At 35.2% G+C, this 12601-nt stretch overlaps 1 protein-coding gene across 10 annotated transcripts in view; it reads right to left on the bottom strand.

Moving 5' to 3' along the window:
* Positions 1-2002: 2002 nt before the first annotated feature.
* Positions 2003-12601, bottom strand: part of TMEM232 (transmembrane protein 232) — a 326397-nt gene continuing 315798 nt past the window's right edge. For 7 of the 10 annotated variants that reach the window (XM_058440629.1, XM_058440635.1, XM_058440638.1 and 4 more), the window contains 2 exons: positions 6266-6359; positions 2003-2249 (listed from right to left, as the gene is read on the bottom strand). In XM_058440629.1, the coding sequence (XP_058296612.1) occupies positions 2073-2249; positions 6266-6359 (271 nt within the window). In that variant the 3' untranslated portion in view covers positions 2003-2072. Of the gene's footprint in view, positions 2250-6265; positions 6360-8424; positions 9266-11329; positions 11506-12601 lie in introns of those variants that run through there. The other 3 variants (XM_058440633.1, XM_058440639.1, XM_058440634.1) reach the window with 2 other exon arrangements.

Here is a 12601-nt window from a genome sequence, read left to right as displayed (position 1 = left end):
CACTTCTCAAAAGAAGACATTTATGCAGCCAAAAAACACATGAAAAAATGCTCATCATCACTGGCCATCAGAGAAATGCAAATTAAAACCACAGTGAGATACCATCTCACACCAGTTAGAGTGGCCATCATTAAAAAGTCAGGAAACAACAGGTGCTGGAGAGGATGTGGAGAAATAGGAACACTTTTACACTGTTGGTGGGACTGTAAACTAGTTCAACCATTGTGGAAGTCAGTTTGGTGATTCCTCAGGGATCTAGAACTAGAAATACCATTTGACCCAGCCATCCCATTACTGGGTATATACCCAAAGGACTATAAATCATGCTGCTATAAAGACATATGCACACATATGTTTATTGTGGCACTATTCACAATAGCAAAGAGTTGGAACCAACCCAAATGTCCAACAACGATAGACTGGATTAAGAAAATGTGGCACATATACACCATGGAATACTATGCAGCCATAGAAAATGATGAGTTCATGTCCTTTGTAGGGATATGGATGAAACTGGAAAACATCATTCTCAGTAAACTATCGCAAGGACAAAAAACCAAACGCCGCATGTTCTCACTCATAGGAGGGAATTGAACAATGAGAACTCATGGACACAGGAAGGGGAACATCACACTCCGGGGACTGTTGTGGGGTGGGGGGAGGGGGGACGGACAGCATTAGGAGATATACCTAATGCTAAATGACGAGTTAATGGGTGTAGCAAAACAACATGGCACATGGATACATATGTAACAAACCTGCACATTGTGCACATGTACCCTGAAACCTAAAGTATAATAAAAAAAGAGAAATATAAGTTTCAATTAGCTCTACAGGAAATCAAAACAGCAACCTACATGCAACATTTTTCTGCCATATGTTATTGTTATCTTAAACAAAGAATGATACCTGAATTCACATAATATAGGTCACAAACTTTGTCCCATGGATCAAACTTAACTTGAAAATATGCTATTAAAAAACTAGTTGCCAACATTTGGTTACTTAGCTACTTTTATTTTGAAAAACAATCTCATTTAAAAGCTTCTTGAAAGGCTGGATGATTTTACAATACTGACATACATTTTGGAATGTAACTGAGTGCTGGGAAATTTCTCTAGATGGGATAGGTATTCCTTAGCCAGCTTCACTAATTTATGTTACGTTTCTGACCTGGTAGTCATTTGAGTTTGACACCCCTGATAAAAGTCTCTGTCTCTTGAGTAGCACCAAGTCACCTGTGTGAAATTGAGGTATGAGTATCATCTATATTTTTCAGTTTTCAGGAAAGGAATATAAGACATCACAAAAACTCCAACTTATTACTCTTACTCATAGGTTCAGAACTTCAGATGAAGTGAAGTTCCACTTCTAAAATAACTTCTATTTGTGTGAATGTCTTCAGTAGTTGCTCCTGGACCTTCCATGATCATACGAATTCATTCTCATAAACTCGCAGAACAGAGTAAAACCACCATCTCTCAGGAGTCCCCTCTGGCATCTTTTAAAGATCAAGCCAGTCAATCTAAGATGACCAGCCCTTCCAGCTTCAAATCTCCGAAATAGGGTTTGTTTGGTTTGGTATAAATTGACTATAAAATGCCAATCAAATAAGATGCCATACTGTTTTTATTTGAATAATAGTAATTACAGGATTGTTAGCTTATGTTCATTCTGTTTTCAAGAAATAATTCTTATATGGTGACTCATTAATTAATTTGTAATGAATTTCCATCAAACTGTTTGATGAATATCAATGTTCTGAGAATCAGTTATCAAGTATGCTGTACAATCATGAGATAAATGTCAATTGAGAAAAATACTAGTTGTAGTCTTGGAAATTTTTGACTAGTGAAATCACTTCATTCAAGTGTGATTAAAAGTTGGTCATTAATTTAGAACTAACAAATAACTATTAAACAGCTTGTATGAGGATAACAAATTCTTTCTAAACAATACCTCAGTTTAATGACAAGAAAGTTCTCTTACTATATAGCTATCTTGGTATTTTTCATCCTATGTATTTCTGCCATGTAGACCTCAATTTTGGGAGGTGGCACTTTCTTTTCTAATTAAATTACTTCCTTCCTATAAGGAAGCTCATAGGGCTTGGTTTGCTTATGTAGTTTCTCTTCTCTTTTCTTCATAACTTCTTGAAAGTGATTTTTCTCTGCTAACTTTTTATCTTTAAGTTCTTGGGCCTTGCATATTGCATCTTCTTTTTCTCGGATCTTTAGCTCTTCCTGCCACTGTTACAGAGAGAAAATGTCATTCACATATGATATTCCATGAAAAAATGTATATCAATTTAGCTGCTCAAAATGCAGATTCTTATATCCAATTATCCTTTTAGGTTTTTTCCATGACATTCCTCAAAAATTTTATATCTACCACACTGGCAAAACACATGTGTCACCTGTTAGAATGCATGTAAGTCCCACAAAACAGAATTTCCTCAATATATTTAAAGACAAAAAAATCATTAAAAAGAAGACATTATAGGTTTTATATTTCTGTACTCCAAATGGTTTTATGTTCTTCATCAATACTGGTATTTACACAACAGCATGGGTTATAAAATGAAGAACCAGGTGAAAGCAAAACAGAAAGAAAAAATACAGAAAATACAAATTAAACAGAAAGGCAAAAACTCTAATACTATTCTCTATGAAGTTAAAAATGAAATTAATGGTCAGGTAAATGCATACTATGCAGAAGACCAGTAAGAAAAACTCTAAAGAATTTATCTTAATTGGTCATGATAATTTTTTCTTTTTCTTTCGCTTTCACTTAGTTTTTCACTTTATAACCCACGATGTCATGTAAATAGTAGTATATCTGAAGGCAAGAGCCCTAAGAATGAGTAATACATATTGTAAGTAATGATAATCAATCAAACATCATCACGAAAAAAAATATATATATATAATTAGGAGGAACTTTTTTTCTCTTCTAATACATTTGATGAAGGAAATGATAAAAACAGATGGTAAACACTTTATGCTGGGTAAAACGTTTCGGGCAGAATGACTCCTAGTATGAAATAATGGACATTCCTAAAGATACTGCCAATGCTGTCTTTTTGTCACCCTCAGCTCATGCATATACACAAATGATCAGTCTGAGATTAGCAACCTATGAATTAATTTATAGATTACTATATATGCCAGTACTGTGAATCACAAATAACATTTGTAATGTGGGATATTCAGATAATAAAGAGCAGAGCTAAACATCAGAGTCCATAGCATGTCACTCAGCTTTGACGAATGCATTAAAATTTTGTATAATGTTAATATACTCATATTAAACATTAAAAATAAAAGCATAATATCAAATCCATTATTTATTCCCAGTTGAGTTTTAATTACATAAGAAATACAAAACTTAACTGCACTTATCTTAAGGCTGTATTTATAAAGTTATTTCTCATACGTTTGGTTTCTCAGGAACCAGTTTTGCATAAAATGTATGGGAAATTAAGGCAAAACCTCCAGAACACTCAGGCACAGGCTGAAATTCATGCTATGGTTTAGTCTACAAGTTCTATGATACTCAACTATGACACGTTATTTTTCTCATATAATAAACTAATAATCTAGTTGTTTAAGAAAATTACCAGTTTTATTAGCATAGAAGTTATAGTTGGTATAATAATGACAGTATCTATAAACAAACAGCACTAATCTATCCTATATGAAAGATTTCGATAGATCTCATTATTTTGTTTTTTAGGCTGACGCCTGTAATCCCAGCACTTTGGGAGGCTGAGGCGGGCAGATCATGAGGTCAGGAGATAGAGACCATCCTGGCTAACACGTTGAAACCCCGTCTCTACTAAACAAAATACAAAAAAAATTAGCCGGGCGTGGTGGCAGGTGCCTGTAGTCCCAGCTACTCAGGAGGCTGAGGCTGGAGAATGGCATGAACCCGGGAGGCAGAGCTTGCAGTGAGCCAAGGTCGCACCACTGCACTCCAGCCTGGGCCACAGTGCGAGACTCTGTCTCAAAAAAAAAAAAAAAAAAAATTGTGAAAAATCAAAACAGAATTAATTCTTAAGAACTACCAGCAAATTAAAATTCTTGGTTTCCCAAACAGCATGTATAAAAGCATCAATACATATAAAAGCAGCCAAGAAGGGGTATCATATCATCACCGTCCAGAAGACAGCTTTTCCCTCTTCCCTCTTCTTAGAATTTGGAATGGCTGAAATTCACCATAACATCAAAATCCTTCTTTTCATTAGGCTTAGGAAAAAGCATACTTTCTTTTTGTCTCTGGTGACCATGACAACAGATCAATTTGGGTAAATAATTGTATTTTTGACTTTATATGCCATTATTATTGTCTATTGTGGTAGCTAGGAGGATGCAAAAAAATAGATGTCTTTGAAATCCATGGGAAATGGAAGCACCATTTACTGCTTTATTCAACTGATTCACTCAGCGATTCAATGATCATGCTATGGAATGCTAGCAATGTGTAAGGTACCTTAATATCTCCTAAGCAATTAGGTATATTTTCTATTCCCTGCATATGATAACCCCTCAACAAAAGTCTGCTGGCTTAGAAGGACAATTATATCTGTAGCTGAGGGGATGTGTTTTTGTTATTTGTCGATATTGCAGATCCCATCCTCCCACTTCTAATTCTGGTTAGGAATCATAAGCCAAGAACTTGAGCAGCTCTGAAAAAGTGGACAGGAAAGTAGATTTGGAGTAGGGAAATCTGTTTTTGGGCATAGACTCATTTATTTAAAACATTGAGCAAGTAACTGAAGTATAAGCAAGTTTGTTCTTCTTATTGGTAAATGTTTTACAGGGTTGTGAGGATTAAATTAACCACTGTAAGAGCATTTTGTAAAGCATAAAGTATAAGTACAAAGCACTATTCCTACAGCCATTTGAAAAGAAGTGGTATATACATGAATACTGAAAAAAATATTATATTCAGAGACAATTCAATAAACCTTCCAAAATCAGTACTATGAATTACTAGTTTATTAGGCTAGCCACACATCAAACAATTTGGATCTATAAGTTTTCAAGCATATTTTTGAAAAAGATTTATTTATCCTTCTTTAGCTACAATATAAGCAGGCTCATGGCAGTGATTACTTGGATAATGCTTACACCCTTGGAAAAAGGAAAAGATGATTGATGGTTGTTTGGAGCTATCTCTGTATCTCTGTCATTCATAATACTTTCCTCTGTTTCTTTAACCCTAGACAGACCAAAGTAGTTATTTATGCGTCTGTCTGTGTGTATGTGATGCTGGCAAATTGCTATCTCTTATAATCTCTTCTAGAAAATTTAGTTGAAGTAATGAGTAAGAAAATATGGATGTTGAAATTTATAAACCATTTGAAATTTTTGAAGATGACCTGGACATATATTGGTTTAACGAAAACTTTATTAGTGAATAATAGAATATTGCAGCTCTCGTTTTGTCATTTCAAGGCATCAGTCAGCCTCCAAAGCCCAATACTTATAGCTGTTGCTAGAGTGGCTTAATTACTAGAGATGTGGTGAAAGCTATTCAATGTGACCAGTAAATAAAATAATCTCTTCACAAGATTACTACTTAAAAGTAGTGTGAAAAAATTAATTGTTAATAAAATTGCAATCTGAGAGACAGTATTGAACTACTGGTGATAAAATTAAGTGCATTATATATGCTATATATTTTATTCAAAGAAAAAAACAGAAAAGCATTTTCTCTCATACTTTAATTCTGCTCTTAAAAAGAACGAGGCATAAAATGATGTGTATTTGGTAAGAAATTAGCAACTAAATATAGCAAAATGAATTAAAGTATCTTCTGTGAATAGCCTTGTATTGCCACTGCTTTTTAAACTCATACTAAGAACAAAGTGATTAACAGTCTTTCTGATCTATCAAGGGTAAAGAACGGTCACTGAAAATTGAGCCAAAAGATTTTTGTTCTGTTATTCGAACTACACTGCAGAAGAAATCAGTGTTCAGTATTCAATATAAGATTCTTGTCACAAGAAATCAGTACTAATTCAGAAAACAGGATTAGGCTAGTATTTTACAAATGACAGAAGGTCAAATTTTCTGTAACCCAATGGAGACACTGAGGTGTACAGATAACGTAGTGAGATATAATTCAGTTTGGCAAACCAATCATGGCTCTACTTTTAAATTTCACATATTAACATTTCAGTCTCAGAACTACATTTTATAATTTAAAGTGCTTTTAAAGAACAAAGCTTTTGCTGCTAGTTAAAAAAAATCAATCTTACGTGATGGTCAATGATTTTTGCCAACTCTTTATCTGCCTTGGTGAAGAAATCTGGATATGGAAACATGGGAATTTCTGATATAGAAGGATGTTCCCTTCAAAAGAGCACAAGAACAAATCCAACATTAGGTATAGGTATTCCTATTCCCCAGAAATAGAATTGTAAGTCATAATTTATTATTATTAAGCATTTTGATTCTTCATTGTTAAAATAAAGTATTTACTTTGTGTAGACAATGGTATGTTAGCTTTTAGGTTTTGTAAGCCATCTTGGGTCACTAAAACTGATAATTTTGAGGGTAGGACATGACATACAGGATGATTAAAGTGCCCATCCCCATACACAGCTCCACAACCCTGGAAGTTCTGGTGGAAGCCTAAGCCTAAGAATTTGTTCTAAGATATGCTGAAAAAATGATATGATTTCAGTACATTTCCAAAGTCTTTGTATTACTAAGGGTGGAATTGTGGTAGACAGATTACCATAGTTCAGTGAAATTCTTGGCAGTACAAAGCTGGGCCTCAAACTAAGGGAGACTTAGTGTTAAATTTTCCACATAATTACTGTATTATTAAAGTCATTATGAAGAAATTATGTGAATCCAGGAACACTTAAAGTAATAAGACGGTGAAAGAAGGTGGTTTTGAGGGTGAGAAAGTGGGGGTAAAGGAGAAAGTCTTAGGGAGAAGCCTAAAAAGAGGCAGCCAGTGAGAAATTTCTATATTCAAAAAAGTCTAGTCAATTTTTAAGACTGGAACTCATGTTTTTCTGGTTTCTGCCTTTCCCATTCCAGTGTACTCTACATTCTTGACACTCGACAGTCCCCTCATTTCATCAGGTTCTGTTTGTCTATTCTGCACTAAAGGCTTCTCAAATCTTCCCAATTACCTTCATCTCCACCATCACTTCCCTAGGCCAAGCCACCATAATCTCTCACCTGGATGAAGGCTTCATGTTCAGAATTCCCACATCCATCATTCCTTACCCACTTTACTCTTGTCTCTATACAGTAGCCAGAATTGTTTTCAAAATACAAAGTAGATCATGTCAATCTCCTACATCAAACTGTTCATTATTTCTCCATTAGCTTTAAGATTAAGATTACATTTGTTGAGGAAGCCTGAAGTAAACTGCATTTGTTAAAGTAAGTTTTGCCTGATTTCTCCAGACTTATTTCTTTCCTTTACTTGCTTGGGTCTATGCATCCCTAATGCACAGGCTTTCTTGCAGTTGCTGGAATGTATGTTGTTCCATCCCACTGCTGCTTGTTTTCACATGCTGTCATTTCTTTCTCTTATGCCTTTCTCTTTCTCCTCCTTCTACCCCTGCTGCAGGGCTGGTTAATGCCTACTCACCCTTCAGCTCTCAGTTCAAGCCCATTACCATAGCTCTCAATCTACCATGGATATTTCCTTCCTTATACTTACTTCAGGTTGCAATTTTACATTTATCATGTCCCCGTGTGAGTTTTATGTTTTCCTGACTAGAGTAGGAGCTACATGATCATGGAGACTTTTGCCTGTTTGCTTACCATTGTTTCCTCAGTGTCCAACGCAGTGCCACTAGATATTCAATGAATGTTTGTATGTTTGCTGAATGATTAAACGAATAAATGAGAACTATGATATGCTTTAATACTCTTTATTTTCCAAGCCATCAATAAGAGTCTACCACACAACACTCCTGTGTTAGTGAAGTAGTATCCAGTATTGCAAATGGAGGGCAATCTCAGGAGACACGCTGAGAGTAGAGTTGACAGCAGGAGTTCAAAAGAAAACAATGGAAGTTACAGGCAACCAGGAAAAATGGAACCCTCTCCCAACTTAATTAATATTCAGAAACATTGTGTGGCAGAAAAGCACTGAGCTTCTTAATGCATGCAGAATAGGGCCTTTAGCCATTCTATTAAAGTACTGTGTTACAGAAAAATATGATCCTAGAAAGCTGGGGACATGTAGGGGCTGACAATTGGTTCAACTGAATTCATTCCATGAAATTTGGGCAGTTTTGATATTCAAAGAAAGAATTGTGCCAAATGCTATAAAAAGATAAATAAAACAGAATCTTAAAATCATTTTAAGGTTAAAAGTGTTCAAGCAAATTGCCTAAAATTTTTTCTTGAACAAGAAGTGCTTAAGTTTTAAAAAATGTAGGCAACATAATATCAAAAGACCTTTAACATGGGAAAAACAAATGAACATGCTTATACATCTGTGATTTCTTTGTTACCTCAGTTGAATTTTGTGCTAGAAAATAAAAATGTATAGAGAACATAATGAAAGATAACACGAGAGAAGTAAACATTCAGGGATAGAAACAGAAAAAAAATATAGTAAAATGTCTAAGCATATGGGCTCTGTACTTAGGCAAATCTCAAAGCAAATTTTGGTTCTACCACTTAGTGTTATTTAATCCCTCTGTTCTTCAGTTTCTTCATCCTTAATATTGAAAGATAATAGCACCTGCCTTATTATGTTTTCACAAGGAATAAGAAGGAATTAGACATAAATCAAACACTAAACAAGTTTCAGCTGCAGTATCTTTATCATCTTCATTGTCAAAAGAATTGAGAGCAAAAAGCCATGGTGTTTAGCTGATATTATCAAGTACAAGAAAAAGGAATGGAGGACTAGACAATTTTGTCGGCATTAAATGAGATGTAGAATTTTGACATTTGAAGTTAAACGAACAGTAGAGAGAGACTTTTCAAGAAAGATGATATACTAGTTTCCGAGGGCTACTTTAACAAATTACCACAAATGAGGAGGCTTAGACAAACAGAAATTCATTCTCTCATAGTTCTGGAGGAAAAAAAATTCTAAATCAAAGTGTTAGCAGCCTTGGATACTCCAGAAGCTTTGGGGAAAAATGTATTCCTTGCCGCTCTTAGCTTCTAGTGGCTGTTGGTTCTTTGGGATTCCTGGGCTTGTAGATACTTCACTCCTGTCTCTGTCTCCACATGGTTTTTTCCTTCTGTGACTCTGGGTGTTTTCTATTGTTCTGTTTCAAACAATGACATTTAATTTTTAATTTTTAATTTTTTTGGGTACACAGTAGGTGTATATATGGGGTATATGAGATGTTTTGATACGGGCATTCAATGCATAATGATCACATCATAGAGAATGGGTTATACACACCCTGAAGCATTTATCCCTCATGTTATAAACAATCCAATTATATATTTTTAGTTATTTTAAAATGTACAATTAAGTTATTGTTAACTATAGTCACTCCATTGTGCTGTCAAATAGTAGGTCATATTCATTCTTTTGATTGTTTGTACCCATTAACCATTCCTACCTTTCCCCCAACCCCCTACTTTCCTTCCTGGCCCTGGTAACAATCCTACCCTCTATGTCCATGAGTTCAATTGTTTTGATAGCATAAGGACATGTTTTATAAGGATACTGTCATTGAATTTAAGGTCCACAAGAGGAAGATAGCCTTAACATTCCCCTTAGTTTCCCTAAACTTTAGACAGGCCTCTGACCTCCCTTTTCTTAGCATAATATTCACTTTAGAAAACTTTCAATTGTAAATTTTCTGTCTGCCCTTTTGAAATATAAATATTCTCCCATCCTTTTGGTAATTTTGTAACACAGGAATTTCTTTCTCAATGACCTGGAGTCATCTCTTTGAAAGATATCCTCAAGAAAGATAGCCACCATCTGCCCAGTCTCTGTGGGAGGTCTAGGAGCCTAACTTAGGTAAGTGACAAACAGCAAACACATCACATTGACCTAATCACACGAATCAGCATACTTTCTAATGTGCTCCAGTATGTTTCCACTAGCTAACCCCAGCACTTACACATCCTCCTGTCTTTTTATTTTTCCCAGAAGAGTTGAGTTTAATTTCTCTCCTCCACTGCAATAGTCTTGAATAAACTCCTCTTTGCCTGTTTAATTTGTCCAGTACAACTTTTCTTTGACACATTATAATTCAGCATAATCTCATCTCGAGATCCTTACTTTAATCACATCTACAAAAACTCTCTCTCCAAAGAAGGTCATATTTATAGGTACAAGGGGTTAAGACTTAGTCATATCTTTTGGGGAAAACAAACCTGCTACAGATGACAAAACAGGAACAAAGACTCAGACTCAGGAAAAGAAAATAAATAACTCATTTCAGAAAATGTATGTAGATTGAGATGGCTGGGACTGACAGTACCTTGAAGTGAAGAGGAGCTGACTAATTTATTCATTTGTTCAACCATTTATTGCAAGGGGATGTTGTTATTAGGAGTGGGAAGAAATCATAAGAAGAAAAAGCTTAGATTCTTGTCTCCAGAAACTTGAAGTTCACATGGGGGAAGACTTATAAACAGCCATTCACGGTATACTGGGAAAATGGCTGCAAAATGTTTCTTTTGAGTAGAAAGGTGGGGAGCTGGCATCATTTAACTTAGTCTGAGAGTGGGTAAGAGAGATCTACCTGGATGGATTATGCATGATTGTCCCAATAGGATGATGATTAGAGTCATGAAAAGATTCATATAGGACATGTTCAGTTTCTTTAACAGTTCAAGGATGAGAACGTGCAAAGATATTTACAAGAAAAGGGGGGATAATATATTTCTTTATGCAGAATTATGGTTTTTCAAGTCTCCAAAGCTCTCCTGAAGACATACTGGTAAAAAGTGAGTGTCCCGTTAGGCAGGAGATATTCTCCAGGAGCAGAAGGCATGCATCGGTTTCAGGCCTCTTTATTCCTACATCTCACACCCTGACCTAACATCTGGCATGGAAGCATCAGTTGAGCAGATAAAATATTGTTTTTATCTCAGGAAAACTACAATAACCATTGGAATTATCCAATGAGGGGAAGATAGTTTATCAATTAAACAAACCCTAGAACTCCATTCTTACTTAACAATTGAATGACTTCCCCCCTTTTCCCACTTTTTGAGGAAAATTGGGTACCACAGACTCATTGGTTGGTGTGGCTTTTCTCAGTATATTTAGTCTCCTTTTTGAGATTCATCATAGATTAATGACCTCTCACTGATTTCAAACACAATTTGCTCTAATTAATTGTATACATGGTTTGGAACCTTACCTTTTAATTATTTGGCTACCAGAACCTTTTCTTTAGCTAACTTTCTTGTCTTAGTTCTATTGCAATTTCTTCTGATGAAGGCCTTACTTTCTGAAGGCAACAAGAAGTCCATGATATAGACACTGTCCATGGGGCCTTGATTTCTTTTAGAAGAGAATGATAGTAGAAACCTGAATCTGGAATATATGGTGGTATATTGGATGATTCCCCAAAACTTTTGGAGTTAAGAGGGATGATATCAGAAAAAAAAAAATACTACTTAAATCATTCTAATAGCGTAAAAAAAATCATCTTATACCAAAATATCATGAGTTCATGTTACTTTTGATTAAATTAACTTTCTTTTTAACTTTCTCTAAGAGCTTATTGCTCAGTTTTCTCTCATTTAATTAGCTTTGTGGTGTTATACTACAAAGGGTCAATCACATTATGTATTGAAGTTGCACCTGTCATCTCCAATACTTGGAGGTTTACTTTTTGTTTGTTCTCAGAGCCCAAATAGGTTAATATTCAGATTGTCACCTTAATACTATTCCTGAAGCAATAATTACTTGAAAGGAAAATAAATTCCTTCCTCTCTTTAAGGTAAATTTAAAATATATACAGTTTCAAAAGAGCTACTGTTTCAGATAGAATAACATAAAATCAGCAAACAATAGCAATAGAACTTACAATACAGACAAATAAATGCCTTTAAGGGTTTCTAAAAATATGTTTTTTTTTCCTCTAAAATTTCACTTAGTTTTTTTTCCATGGTCACTAGTGTTATAATCATCGATCATGGGAATTTTTATGTTAAATTCTAATTTATTATAAACATTTGAATAAATATAATCTCAGTACTGTATTAAATAAAATTTTCAGTAACCTTTAGGATTTCTGTTTGTCACTAAAGTGAGTAGCTTGCAGATCAATGACCTGACAGATAACAATTGCTATGAGAGCCAAAGATTATTTTTAAAAATCTGTTTAAAAGCATTCACGAGGCCGGGCGTGGTGGCTCACGCTTGTAATCCCAGCACTTTGGGAGGCCGAGGCGGGCGGATCATGAGGTCAGGAGATCGAGACCACAGTGAAACCCCGTCTCTACTAAAAATACAAAAAATTAGCCGGGTGGCGTGTGCCTGTAGTCCCAGCTACTCAGAGAGGCTGAGGCAGGAGAATGGCGTGTACCTGGGAGGCGGAGCTTGCAGTGAGCCGAGATTGCGCCACTGCACTCCAGCCTGGGCGACAGAGCGAGACTCCATCTCAAAAAAAAAAAAAAAAAAAAAA

The sequence above is a fragment of the Hylobates moloch genome, unplaced genomic scaffold (assembly GCF_009828535.3).
Source record: "Hylobates moloch isolate HMO894 unplaced genomic scaffold, HMol_V3 SCAFFOLD_6, whole genome shotgun sequence".
Lineage (NCBI taxonomy): Eukaryota > Metazoa > Chordata > Mammalia > Primates > Hylobatidae > Hylobates > Hylobates moloch.
The sequence above is the reverse complement of the archived record's forward strand: the minus strand, read 5'-3'. Positions and strand labels throughout refer to the sequence as shown.